The following is a 12,190-nucleotide window of genomic DNA, read 5'->3' as shown; positions in this document are numbered from 1 at the left end:
CAAATCCGAGTGGGGACAAAACAGAGCCAACGGCTGAAACCCCCCAAAAAGATTAAAAGACACTAAAGCCCCACTGTAACTGAAGTCTGGAATGTCATAGTAGAATTGAAATACAGTAACTGTTCAAATCTTACATGATTAAAACAATGCAATATCGTTTAAGGTATCTTTATTTGCTCAGGTCAAATGACTCATAATTATTCTTAAATACCTTATGGCTTTTGCATGCATGCTGTTCAGTAAGTTGGCCATTTTGACCAAAATTCTAAAAGCACTTCTGAACAGAACATTGTGATTGTCCCATTTTCCTTGAGTTTACAGTGACCTTCACCATTATCACAAAGTAAAACAGTCCAGCATATGGGAGGCCTTTTGGACCCAATATTCCATCAGTAACTTATTTTAACCTGGATTAAGTCATCTGTGTTAAACTACTGTTTCTTACATATGGGTTAAGTTTCATTTCAACCCAGACCCTGTTAATAGTGATGCAAGATCTACAGTAGTTGCACAGATGAAACATTTACGATAATATTGTAATATTGATTGGTGCCGATACCTTTCAGCAGTTGCTTTCCATCACGTGTAGGGACAATTATCAAACTTCATTGAAGGCTACAAAGTATTTGACTTCTATAAAGATAATTCCATTCGGTGTGATACCATTGCAGATTGAACATGTTTTAAAGTTAAAAAAAAAAAAAGCCCCAAAACAATATTTTAACCCTTTGAATATAAAAAGAAAATGTCAAGTATAATTCAGGCAAAACATTAGATTTATTCATTACTTTTACTTACACAACACATTTATGTATAAGGTAAACGAACAGTTTTTACCCAGTATTGATATGCAGCAAAGGTGTGGTTACTGTAATATTACAATCGGGATTTGATAACAAACTGTTATCAAAACTGCAATTTACCTTTTACCCCCATGTCTTAAAACAATGTTTAAAGCTTGAGTTCCCCACTGAAATCTCACCTTTTAACACAGATATACTTTGAGATTCTCAAACAAGCCTTGGTTAGAGCCTCCCATTTTAATAAGATTACTGATCATGGTGTATAGTGCTTTGGTCCTGTACTGAATAAAATATCCAAGCCTCACTGGTACGCTAGATGTTAACTATTAAAAAAAAGTTAAAAAATAATTTAACCAATAATAATGCTTAATTAATGAGAGTCATAGAAACAAATGGAAAAATATTCTTTATTGCATAAATGTTGGTCAAGCATGATGGGAGAAATTGTAAATATCACATCTGCTCTATGACTGCCATTTCATTAGCATTACAGGAGGTTTGGATTGAGTTTTTACCAGGTGATTACTTTAACACCAGACCTAGTTCTTAGATTGCTCTCTAGGCAAAGAAAACATCAATATACCAAATACACCAATATAACATACCAAAGAAAATTGGGAAATTAGTTCTAAAATATATAACGGACATAATGGGGGTTCTTTACCACTGACTTGCCAACTGTACCTTAAAAGTATTTAGAAAGAACTGTATCATCGTAGGGTCTGTGGGGATGCTGTAGTCTACAGTAGCAGCCCTAGACCTCACTCCATCCCATAGTGAACTAGAAGAGGTGGGTAAGCCAAAAACACAGGGATGGAGGAAAGGGTCCATTCGATGGTGAATTTACTTTCATCCAATGGGTAAAAGACTGCTCCTAGGAAGGAAAGCTGGGAGCTAATTTTTGTCACAGGGTTCTTCTGCATGTCAGCGAATGTCCAGGTAACAGCTTTTAGAAACCGTATTTGGCCTGAGTCTGGCGGCGGGACAGCTTGTTATCTGCCCAGCTGTTCTTCAGTTCCAGCTCACGTTCCTTTGCCTATGAGCAAAAGAAGAGGGATAAAATACAAATGTTCAACCTATTATTGCGATTCAGAGAAATGCCAAGAGGGAATATCAAACCGTCTGGCCCTATATTGTATGTATAATACATACACAAATCTTAGGCAGTTCATCTTTACTGCACTGTCTCTCATGCTGAGCTGATATTGTGAATGTGTTTGCTGGGAATACAGATTAGGTCAGTAGTGCAGTCGGTAGTTTCTGCCTCATTTTTTAGAAGATTATTTAGCAGCACTTACCTGGTGAATAAGATACGTGATCTGGTGCTTTCGCCGTTGCTGCCCTGTGGGTTGTTCTCCCTTTTTCTGGAATGACAATTTCAAATAAAATATGTAAGTAGTAATCATACATTTAATTCCCGAAGTTTCTAAAACACAGTATTAATAATCAAGACACCCTATACTAAAGCCGCCAATGTCAAATAAACAGCATCCATGCCAAAGCCATCTTCAGATCATGGCAACTCGTTTACTGCGCCTTCCAAAGCAGGAAAGCAGAAATATCATTTTATTTCCCCCTTTTTATTACAAGCTGTTGCTGCTTCAGAGTGGAGAGGCGCGTCACAGCTACAGATTGTGTACATCTTTTTTGTGAATGATGGACGCTCCATTGTAACAGTGAATGTTATGTGACAATATGCACACGATTTCAGAATGGAGATCACAACAGTTCCCCTCACGGTTGTGCTGTAGGTAAGGTATTGTTAAAAGAACCAGTGACGGAAACCTGCCGATTGCACAGACATTTTATTATTGATTGTATTTCTTTGAAAAGCGCATTGTGTTGCCCTGGTATGAAATGCACTTTATAAATAATGTGTGATTTGACTTGACGCCGGATCCTAACCCATACTTTCTTTGGTACCAATTCCAAAGGAAGTATGTAGTATTTCTTTACGCAAAGGCCACATATTGTTCAGTCAATCAATTCAACAAAAATAAAATTACTCTTACTGTACAAACATCTAGCTTTAGTTTCAGCTGACTGACAAATACATTACTGAGGAATTTAAAATTTGACACTGAATGCCACAGATGTTTTTCGGGGCTTGATGGCGCCGGCATGTAGTTGATACCATAATAGCTCATTCATTTCGGCAGCCAGCCTACCTTGCTGAAGGACTGGCGTTCCTGCTTTTCCTCTGTCATGCTTTTGGTCATCCACTGCTGGGTGCCACTCAGCTGGTCGTCCCCTTTGATCTCCAGGAACTTGACTTCCTCTTTGCCCCTGTTCCGTTTCCCCTGGAGCCTCATGAACTGCAGTTTGAAAGGAGAGCGACACCTCACATGAGCTTCATCTCGGGAGGTTTCATGCTCGCTAAAGGATGGCAGCACACTGACCCTATAGCGCTTGGATAGCAAGTATTAACAGTACAAATCAGATGACTTGACACAGCATTATATACAATTTAGCAATGATTAACTTCACAGTGACAAAAAACCAACAGGTCATATTTTTCTCTTACTGCTTCATCATCAAACATGACAGAGGACCCTTGCTCTTCACCCTCTGCTGATCCGGGATTGGGATCCTGGTAATATGGCTCGTTATAATATCCCTGTCAAACGAGGAAAATGTTTGGTAAGCAACTGAGTTAGGCCTTTTACTTCTGCGCTGGTTGGATAACAAAATGATTAAAAACAACCACCCAGGAATAATATTAGTTTAACCTGAACCTGAGGACAGATTGTCATGGAAATGTGGCCTAGTTAACCAATCAATTGCTCGAGGAGGAAATACCTCAGATCCTGGTATTTGCTGCTGGTACTGAGAATGTTGACCGCCCCACCCCTCCGCGCAAGGTCCCTCATGGTTTGCCCCAAAGTCCAGCGGAGCATCCGACTGGCCTCCCTCGACTCCAGGCACGAAGGGAAGGACGACCGCGGGGGTCACTGACTCAGAGCCCGAGCTCGGTGGCACCGCAGGGAGGGCCGGCTCTGAGCTCTCGCCGAGAGAGAAGTAGTTCTCCGGAGCCACGTCGTCGTCGTCGTTCTCCTGATCGTCCGTGGCGATCTGCCTGGCGAGCTGAAGAGCGGCGGACTTGGCTGCGGCTTTAATAGCAGAGGGAGACGCGCTGGACCCGAGCAGACTCTGCACAGGCGTCGCGGGTTTGGATCCTTTGGCCTCCACTCGCTTGGTGAGGGTGTGAGGTATCAAGGATCTGTGGGTCTCCTTCACCCTCAGGTTTTTAGGCTGGGGCAGAAGAGAGGACAGGCCTGTACCCAATCCCTGCAGGAGACATTGGATATGTTGAAAGACGGTGTGATATGAAAGAAGCTGCGGAGAAAATACTAATTTCAATTGATTCTACAGAGAGTTAAAAATTGCATTGTTTGTTTTATTAATTGCCCTTTTGTAAGTTTTGCAGTACAATGGTACTTAAGCCTTTCTACATCCACACTGCCATTCTTGATTACCTACATTATTGCATATTAATCACAGATCATAATATTTGGTAAAGGGAACTGAGTAAACACATAACACTTTTTTTAATGATTTCAACCTTTAACCTAAAATGAGCAGTTCATGCTCTGTTCGAGGGCGGCTTTTACCATTAAATGAAGTAAGTTCCAAAATCCAAAAGAGAAATTCTTACACATCGCTATTTCATTTGAGATATGACTGTGATAACAACATACCAAATGACTGATACAAGCCAAGCGTAAAAGCATAGACGTAAGGATTTCATTATTCTTTTTACCTGAGGTTGTGATCTCTTCTTTGCAGGCTCGTCATCATCAGAATCCGACTATGGACACGACAAAAATGTATATATTGAGCACATGCGAGGAAAACGTGCATAAATCTCACGCGTAAAGGGAAACATAAACAGTGGCTACTCACGTCGCCCGTCTGGACCTGCGGGACGGCGATCTTCACCGGCTCAGTGCGCTTCTTGGGCTTGGGCAAATTAAAGAGCAGAGCGGCTTTGTGTGTGCGTGGGTGCGGCGGGGGCTCCGGGTGCGCTTCCCTGCCGGGCCCCTGCCTCCTCGCCGCTTCGGGGGCAGGTAGAGAGGAGAGGAGGCTGCCCTGGCTCGGGCTGCTGCCCTCCGATGCCACAGCGCTAGCAGCGTGCGTTTCTTCCGAGTCGCTCTCGTCACTGCTCCCGTAGGCGACTAAAGACATGTTTCCTAGACGGACTGTTTGCAAGCCGCTTGTTTCCCCCCCCACCCCCCAAAAATAAAAAATAAAAATAAAAAGGAAAAAAAGCGGCTCCTACCTCATCAAAACATGCAGCGTCTCCCTCTTTATTTCTCCTCCGCTTGTTGTTGTTTTAAATGCCGCCTGGCACAGCAGCTGCCTGGCGCGTTACTGCCACGTACCGGACGGGAGTACGTTTGACAGGGAAAGAAATAAACAAATAAAATAATAATAAAAATATATATACATATAAACGCATATATAAGCATATACATACATAATCATAATTTAAAAAAAAAATACAAATATAATCTATTTTCTATGTATTAATCCAGTCCCAGCTGCCATTGCATTCCATTGAGGTAGTTCCCACTTGGGCGGTGACTGTGGTTCCCGTAATAACGTGTGCGCGCGTTTGCAACGTGTTTTCAAACGCAAGGCAACGAAAACGCGACCTTAAATCGCCGTAAACTGTGTGTGACGTCATGTGGCTGTGACGTCAGGTCTGGACCCGAGCGATTTCCCCGACACTTGTAGGTCGGATTTTTTATTTATTTATTTATTTATTTATTTTTTCTTCTGTTCGATTCAAATGAAACGCAGCGTGTGACGCGCACTGACGCCACCAGGTCGAATTAAACCGGCGCTTTAAATCGCTCATTGCGTTTTTCGCTCCTCTGTGACGTCGGAGGTCCCCCATCCCATCACCAACGACGCTTGAAGTTAGCTTCCGATTCGGCAGTTAAGGGGACCGTTAAGGGAACCGTAAGGAAGTTAGCTTCCGATTCGAAGTTCCTGTGTTAATGGTGCATTCAAATTCCTCGGAATCTTAAATTGTTTTTTTTTATTCTACACGTGACCACCAAAAACCATGTCTAGATCTGTACTTATAGTAATCAAACTACTGTACTAATAGCAGTCAACCCGAGACCTGATTATAATAAGAAGCCCATAGTGCATTTCTAACACATTTTCTGATTCGTAAAAGTAATATTCTATTTGTGAAGACGGGAAAAATGTGGATTTTACTGTATTTTTTCACCACTGGCCACATAAAACCAGATATATTTCAAAAACAACTGTACTTATGGATTTCAAACCTGGACTAGATTATAATAAGAAACCCATTGCATTTCTAACACAGTTTCTGATTTGTGAAATTATTTTTACATTTGTGAAAATGCAAAAAAAGGGTGATTTCACTGCTTTCTCCCCATCTTGACCACATTGGACCAGGTCCATATCAACAACCACTATACTTAGACTGGTCAAACCTGGACTACATTATTCCAGATGCTAAAGATTCTTTAAGACATAGTATCAGATGTGTGAAACCTTTATTCAACAATGATTTTTTATTATATATATATATATATATATATATATATATATATATATGTTACAGTATTACCACAACATGGCCTTTGTTGGTTGCTTGTTTGTTGGTTATTTACAAGTCACAACTTCTTCCCATTTCATTCATGATTGTCATGTAGATGTTGTCTTTCTCACATAAAAAAAAGGTTCATTTACCCTTCAAATTCGTCTTTCAAAAATAACATTATTGTTGTTCTCCCCCCTTTCTCTAACTTGCCACGGTCAACCTCTCTCACTGCTTCTGTAATGTTCATTTCCTCACTTCTGCCAAAGCCTTTATTGTGGCCTGTCAGAGGTACCGTAAGTCAGCCATTAGTGAAAACATTTTCATGAAAAACTTTCTGTCAGTTCTTCATCACAATTATCTACATATGTATGTGACAGATAATCTCCTGAACTTGATCCTGAACTTGACTGAAAAATCATTGAATTTATCTTGTTTATCTGTCCACTAACATTTGCCATCATTTCAGACCCTGCTCTTCTTCTCCTGTCCACCAGTTGTCCTCATTCTGTTTAACCTTTTGGTCAAGCTTCCAGCTTCTCTGGGGGCTGGGGGTCTTCTGTGGCTACAGGGCAGCGTACTCGCAGCTTTCCTGTGGTCGTGGGGTGACTATACAGACACGGGCCTCAGGGGAGGCTTTGGGGTCTTTTTTCGCTTCATGGAGGCGCTATGATATGATATGATATATACACTACTCACAAAAAGTTAGGGATATTTGGCTTTCGGGTGAAATTTATGGAAAATGTAAAAAGTTAACGCTACAGTGATATCATATCATGAAAGAAGGACATTTAAGTAGAAGCATGCAATGGTGATTTCCTCACAAACAATTTATTGAAACAAAAGCCAACAACAGTGGTGGGTATACCACAACAAAAAATGTCAATGTCTCAATAACTTGTCATGTGCAGTTGAGCATCAATTACAGCTTCACAACGACGTCTCATGCTGTTCACAAGACAACTTGTCTGCTGAGGCCTGGCCCCCACTCTTCTTGAAGGGCGGCCCTCAGGTCATTGAGGTTCTGGGGTACAGAGTTACGAGCCTCTACATTTACATTTAGTCATTTAGCAGACGTTTTTATCCAAAGCGACTTACAAGGGAGAATAACATTCAAGCTACATTGCGACAGAGATTAGTGTAACAACAACATTAGTGTAACAATAAATACTGCAAGGTGGTGCTAAGTAATTGTAGATTAGGACAGGAGGTACTCACTGAAGAGCTGGGTCTTCAAGTGCTTCTTAAAGACAGAGAGGGAGGTCCCCGCTCTGGTCATTTTTGGCAGCTCGTTCCACCAACGTGGAACTACAAATGAGAATAGCCTGGATTGCCGTGGCTGTATGGCCGGCAGAGCCAGGCGACGCTCATTTGACGAGCGCAGCATCCGGGGGGCAACATGTGCTCTTACAAGAGCATTTAAGTAGGCGGGAGCATTCCCAGCAATCACTCTGTAGGCCAGCATCAGAGACTTGAACTTGATGCGGGCGGCTACAGGTAACCAGTGGAGCTCGATGAGCAGCGGAGTGACATGTGCCCTCTTTGGCTGGTTGAACACCAGTCGCGCCGCCGCATTCTGTATCATCTGTAGTGGCTTCACCGCACACCGCACACCTCTACACGGCCACTCAGCTCCCAATAGGTTTTCTGTGGGATTCAGGTCTGGAGAAAGTGCAGGCCACTCCATTTGAGGTACCCCAGTCTCCAGCAGCCTTCCCTAACGATGTGACCTCGATGAGCTGGAGCATTGTCGTCCATGAAGATGAAATTAGGCCTGTGTTGTTCATGCAGGGGCACAATGACTGGATTAATGATGTTATTCAGGTAGTATGGGCTTGTCACTGTACCATTCACAAAGTGTAGGGCAGTTCTGTATTGACTAGACACACCTGCCCACACTGTAACACCACCACTACCAAAGGCTCGTCTGGTGACAACAGTGGCTGATGCATAGCGCTCGCCTTGACGTCTCCAACATCGCTGGCGGCCATCATTTCTGCTCAACGTGAATCGACTTTCATCAGAGAACAGCACTGAGGCCACTGGTCCCTCGTCCAGCGTCAATGCTCCCTGGCCCATGCAAGAAGATGATGCCTGTGCCTGGTGGTGTGGTCAGGTACCCTTGCAGCTCGTCTAGCAGGCAGACCACGCTGATGTAAACGGTTTCGAATGGTCTGACGTGACATATGCGTGCCTCTCACCTCCCTTAAATGTGCCTGGAGTTGAGTGGCATTCATCATCCGGTTCCGCAGGGCACTGTTCACAATGAAGCGGTCATCAGTGTGGGATGTGGCCAAAGGACGTCCACTTCTATGCCTTTCTGTGACTCTTCCAGTCTCTGTATCTCTGTTGCAAGCTGCTGATGACACTCTGTGACACTCTAAGCTCAGTGGCCACTTCCCTCTGAGAACATCCTGTTTGAAGCCTCACAATGGCGAGGTACTGTTGATCAGCTGTTAGGTGTCGTCTTGGTCTCATGATGTCAAAATGTGAAAAGCATGATGAAGAGGACTGTTTAAATACCAATTCTCATTGAACCAGGAAATGTGTTGGTCGATTCATGGATCAAACACCTGTTGTGAATTTTGCCGTTCAGCTCCTTGTGAGAGAACAGCAAGTTGTGCAAAAGTACTGAAACATTGAACAGTTGGACATGTGCATTCAAAAGTTTAGAGAAAGTCAAATTAAGTTCACCTGTAAAGGTTATAGTGCATTTTAGGTTCATCCTGAAATTTCACCCGAAAGCCGAATATCCATAACTTTTTGTGAGTAGTTTAAATATATATATATATTTATATATTGTATGAATGTATGTATATATATACTGTATGTATGTATATATAAATAAATACTGTATGTATGTATGTAAAAGTGGCTAAATGAGATGACAGAGGTTGTCTCTGGTTGTCTCTTCTCACTAGTCTGCCAGGTGTGTGTGTATATATATATATATACATACACACACACACACACACAGTACATACATATACAGTATACAAACATACAGAATATATATATATATATATATACTATATGTATGTATGTATAAATATATAAATACTGTATGTATGTAAAAGTGGCTAAATGAGACTACAGAGGTTGTCTCTGGATATATGTATATCTTTTTTGTTTATATAAAATGTATTGTATTGTATTGTTGTACTGTATTTGTACATGAACTTCAACTTGTACTGTAAATGTACTGTATATTGTATATACTGTATATATATATATATTTATATACTGTATATTTTCGCTAAAAGTATCTGAAACACGACAATGGTAGTACGCACAGACATGGTTGAGGTCTGGTTAGAACCAGGACATCTCAGACCTCTTGGCTATCGAGATTGATCAATATCGATGTACATTTGGAGCAGAAATTAGTGAAAAACTGTTGTAACTTTACTGGAAGTAAAAGTACGTGAGGTGACACACCGTTAGGCAGGACTCTGTGGACTACACGCTTTTGTCCAAAGTGACATGAATGAGGCTCCAAACAATCGAAGCAGACTTCAAGATTCAAGATTTTTTATTTGTCACATACATATACATACTTCCATACATATATGCAGTGAAATGTAATGTAACGCACCCGGTGATAGCACACAATATGTCCTAGGAAAAAATAAAAAATAAAATAAAATAAAAAGTAGAAAATTCCTTTCTAATAGACCGACTAACTGACTCCTAAAATGTAATACAGTAAGTGGAATACTTATAGAATAAGATAAAAATATAAAGAATAAAATACAATAAAAATAAATTGAAATAAAATGGAATAGATAGAAGGAATATGCCTATGTATATACAGATATGTGCATTTAAAGTGGCATGTGAATTAAAGTGGCATGTGAATGTGAATAGAGGGACAGTACGGCGCAGCAATACGGCATCACGAACAACCCTGAACAGTGACACAGTATGCGGTACAGTATGCTACATACAGTACAGTAGGTAGTGGAGCCTAGTGTATGGCTCAGTTAGGACCCCTGGTGAGGTCAGCGTTGACAGTTCTGATGGCGTGCGGGAAAAAACTCTGTCTCAGTCTCTCTGTTCTAGCTGCGTGACTGCGGAGGCGCTTGCCTGACCGCAGCAGCTGAAACAGTCCGTTGTTGGGGTGATGAGGATCCTTCATGATCCTTATGTATCCTTCCAAACTTATGTGCGCAATCTCCCGCTCTAAATGAAACCAGATACAAGATGCATGTAAGTGCATTATGTCAATACAACAACTTAAACTAGTCAACCTCAACAGAAACAAGAATAGTGAGTCATAGCTCGGATAGGATCAGGTGCTCAGGTGTTTGTTGAAGGTTGTGAGTGTCTGCAGAGCGTAGTGAGCTGGGTGGCTCCTTCCACCACTGGGACAGCGGGTTGGGGCGTGAGGCCTGATGCGTGGTGCAATGTGTGTGGCTGCAGATTAAGTGACTGCCCTGTGGACCGGCACCAAGGATTTGAACTTGATGTGCGCATCTACAGGAAGCCGGCGGAGAGAGATAAACAGAGGCCTTACGTGTGAATGGTTTGGGTGCTTGAAAACCAGGCGAGGTGCTGCATTCTTTATCACTGGTGCTGCCAGTTCTGTTAAAAAAAAACCCCAAGATTTCGCGCTCACCTTAAGCCAACTTACACAACGCGATTCATCAGGACTCGATTTTTGTTTGTTCCTCAGGTACACAACCTTATTTATTACAAGCAGAACACACAATGTAGAAACAGAACAGCTATGGGTACAATATTACATTACAGAACATTTAATTTTATTGCATTACATTACGCCATTTGGTGCGGCACTTTTGTCCAAAGCGACTCACAATAAGTACATTTCATCGGTAGTATTCACACCATCTGTATTTCACAGTCACAGCAAATTAACCTTCTATAGGAATAAGCAGAGTAAGTACAGCTGTGGATGTTTTTTTTTTATATAGTAAAGGGGAGAAACGATCCTCATATCACAGAACAGCCTTTTTGTCCAAGATATTCAAAATACAAACAAATTCAAAATATCTTGTATAAAAGCAGCCACATTTTAGCCAAAAAAAAAAAAAGAAATCAAGAATTTATTTGCAGTAACCAATACAAACTGATTAAATGCATTTGGCTCATCTGGCATAAGTAACAATAAAAATGAGAAAATTGCTATAAAGATTATCAGTGATTCGAGATTCAAGATTCGAGAGGATATTTGTCACATACATCATAAATGATGAAACAACACAAATCTTGTGTACATGTCTATCTATCTATCTATCTATCTGTCTATCTATCTATCTATCTATCTATCTGTCTATCTGTCTATCTATCTATCTATCTGTCTATCTATCTATCTATCTATCTATCTGTCTGTCTGTCTATCTATCTGTCTATCTATCTATCTGTCTATCTATCTGTCTATCTATCTGTCTGTCTGTCTATCTATCGGTCTATCTATCTTTCTATCTATCTATATATCTGTCTGTCTGTCTATCTATCTGTCTATCTATCTTTCTATCTATCTATATATCTGTCTGTCTGTCTATCTATCTGTCTATCTATCTATCTATCTATCTATCTGTCTGTCTGTCTATCTATCTGTCTATCTATCTGTCTATCTATCTATCTGTCTGTCTGTCTGTCTATCTATCGGTCCATCTATCTATATATCTGTCTATCTATCTATCTATCTGTCTATCTATCTGTCTGTCTATCTGTCTATCTGTCTGTCTATCTATTTTTAAATTCGAATTTCGCCACCGGCCACCGGGGGCGCTCCAACGTGTGACTGGCTACAGGGGGCGCGTCTTCAGTGAGGGAAGCGGGT

General features: G+C 41.3%; 2 protein-coding genes across 3 annotated transcripts in view; one reads left to right on the top strand and one right to left on the bottom strand.

The window, feature by feature from the left end:
* Positions 1-156, top strand: part of mrpl9 (mitochondrial ribosomal protein L9) — a 2,411-nt gene extending 2,255 nt beyond the window's left edge. For both annotated transcript variants that reach the window (XM_080001273.1, XM_080001274.1), the window contains one exon: positions 1-156. This exon is cut by the window's left edge and continues 247 nt beyond it. In XM_080001273.1, coding sequence (XP_079857399.1) covers positions 1-56 — 56 coding nt within the window. In that variant the 3' untranslated portion in view covers positions 57-156.
* Positions 157-199: 43 nt separating this feature from the next.
* prcc (proline rich mitotic checkpoint control factor) lies at positions 200-5,066 on the bottom strand. Its single transcript, XM_080018170.1, has 7 exons — positions 4,707-5,066; positions 4,564-4,611; positions 3,603-4,091; positions 3,328-3,420; positions 2,972-3,118; positions 2,102-2,167; positions 200-1,839 (listed from the first exon to the last, which is right to left on the bottom strand). Exons 1-7 carry the CDS (start codon positions 4,986-4,988, stop codon positions 1,753-1,755), a joined length of 1,212 nt encoding a protein of 403 aa, XP_079874296.1. The 5' UTR covers positions 4,989-5,066; the 3' UTR covers positions 200-1,752.
* Positions 5,067-12,190: the final 7,124 nt, after the last annotated feature.

The sequence above is a fragment of the Zeus faber genome (genome assembly GCF_960531495.2).
Source record: "Zeus faber genome assembly, chromosome: 1".
Taxonomy (NCBI): Eukaryota; Metazoa; Chordata; class Actinopteri; order Zeiformes; family Zeidae; genus Zeus; species Zeus faber.
Note: the sequence above shows the minus strand (reverse complement) of the source record. Positions and strands in the feature narration are given on the sequence as shown.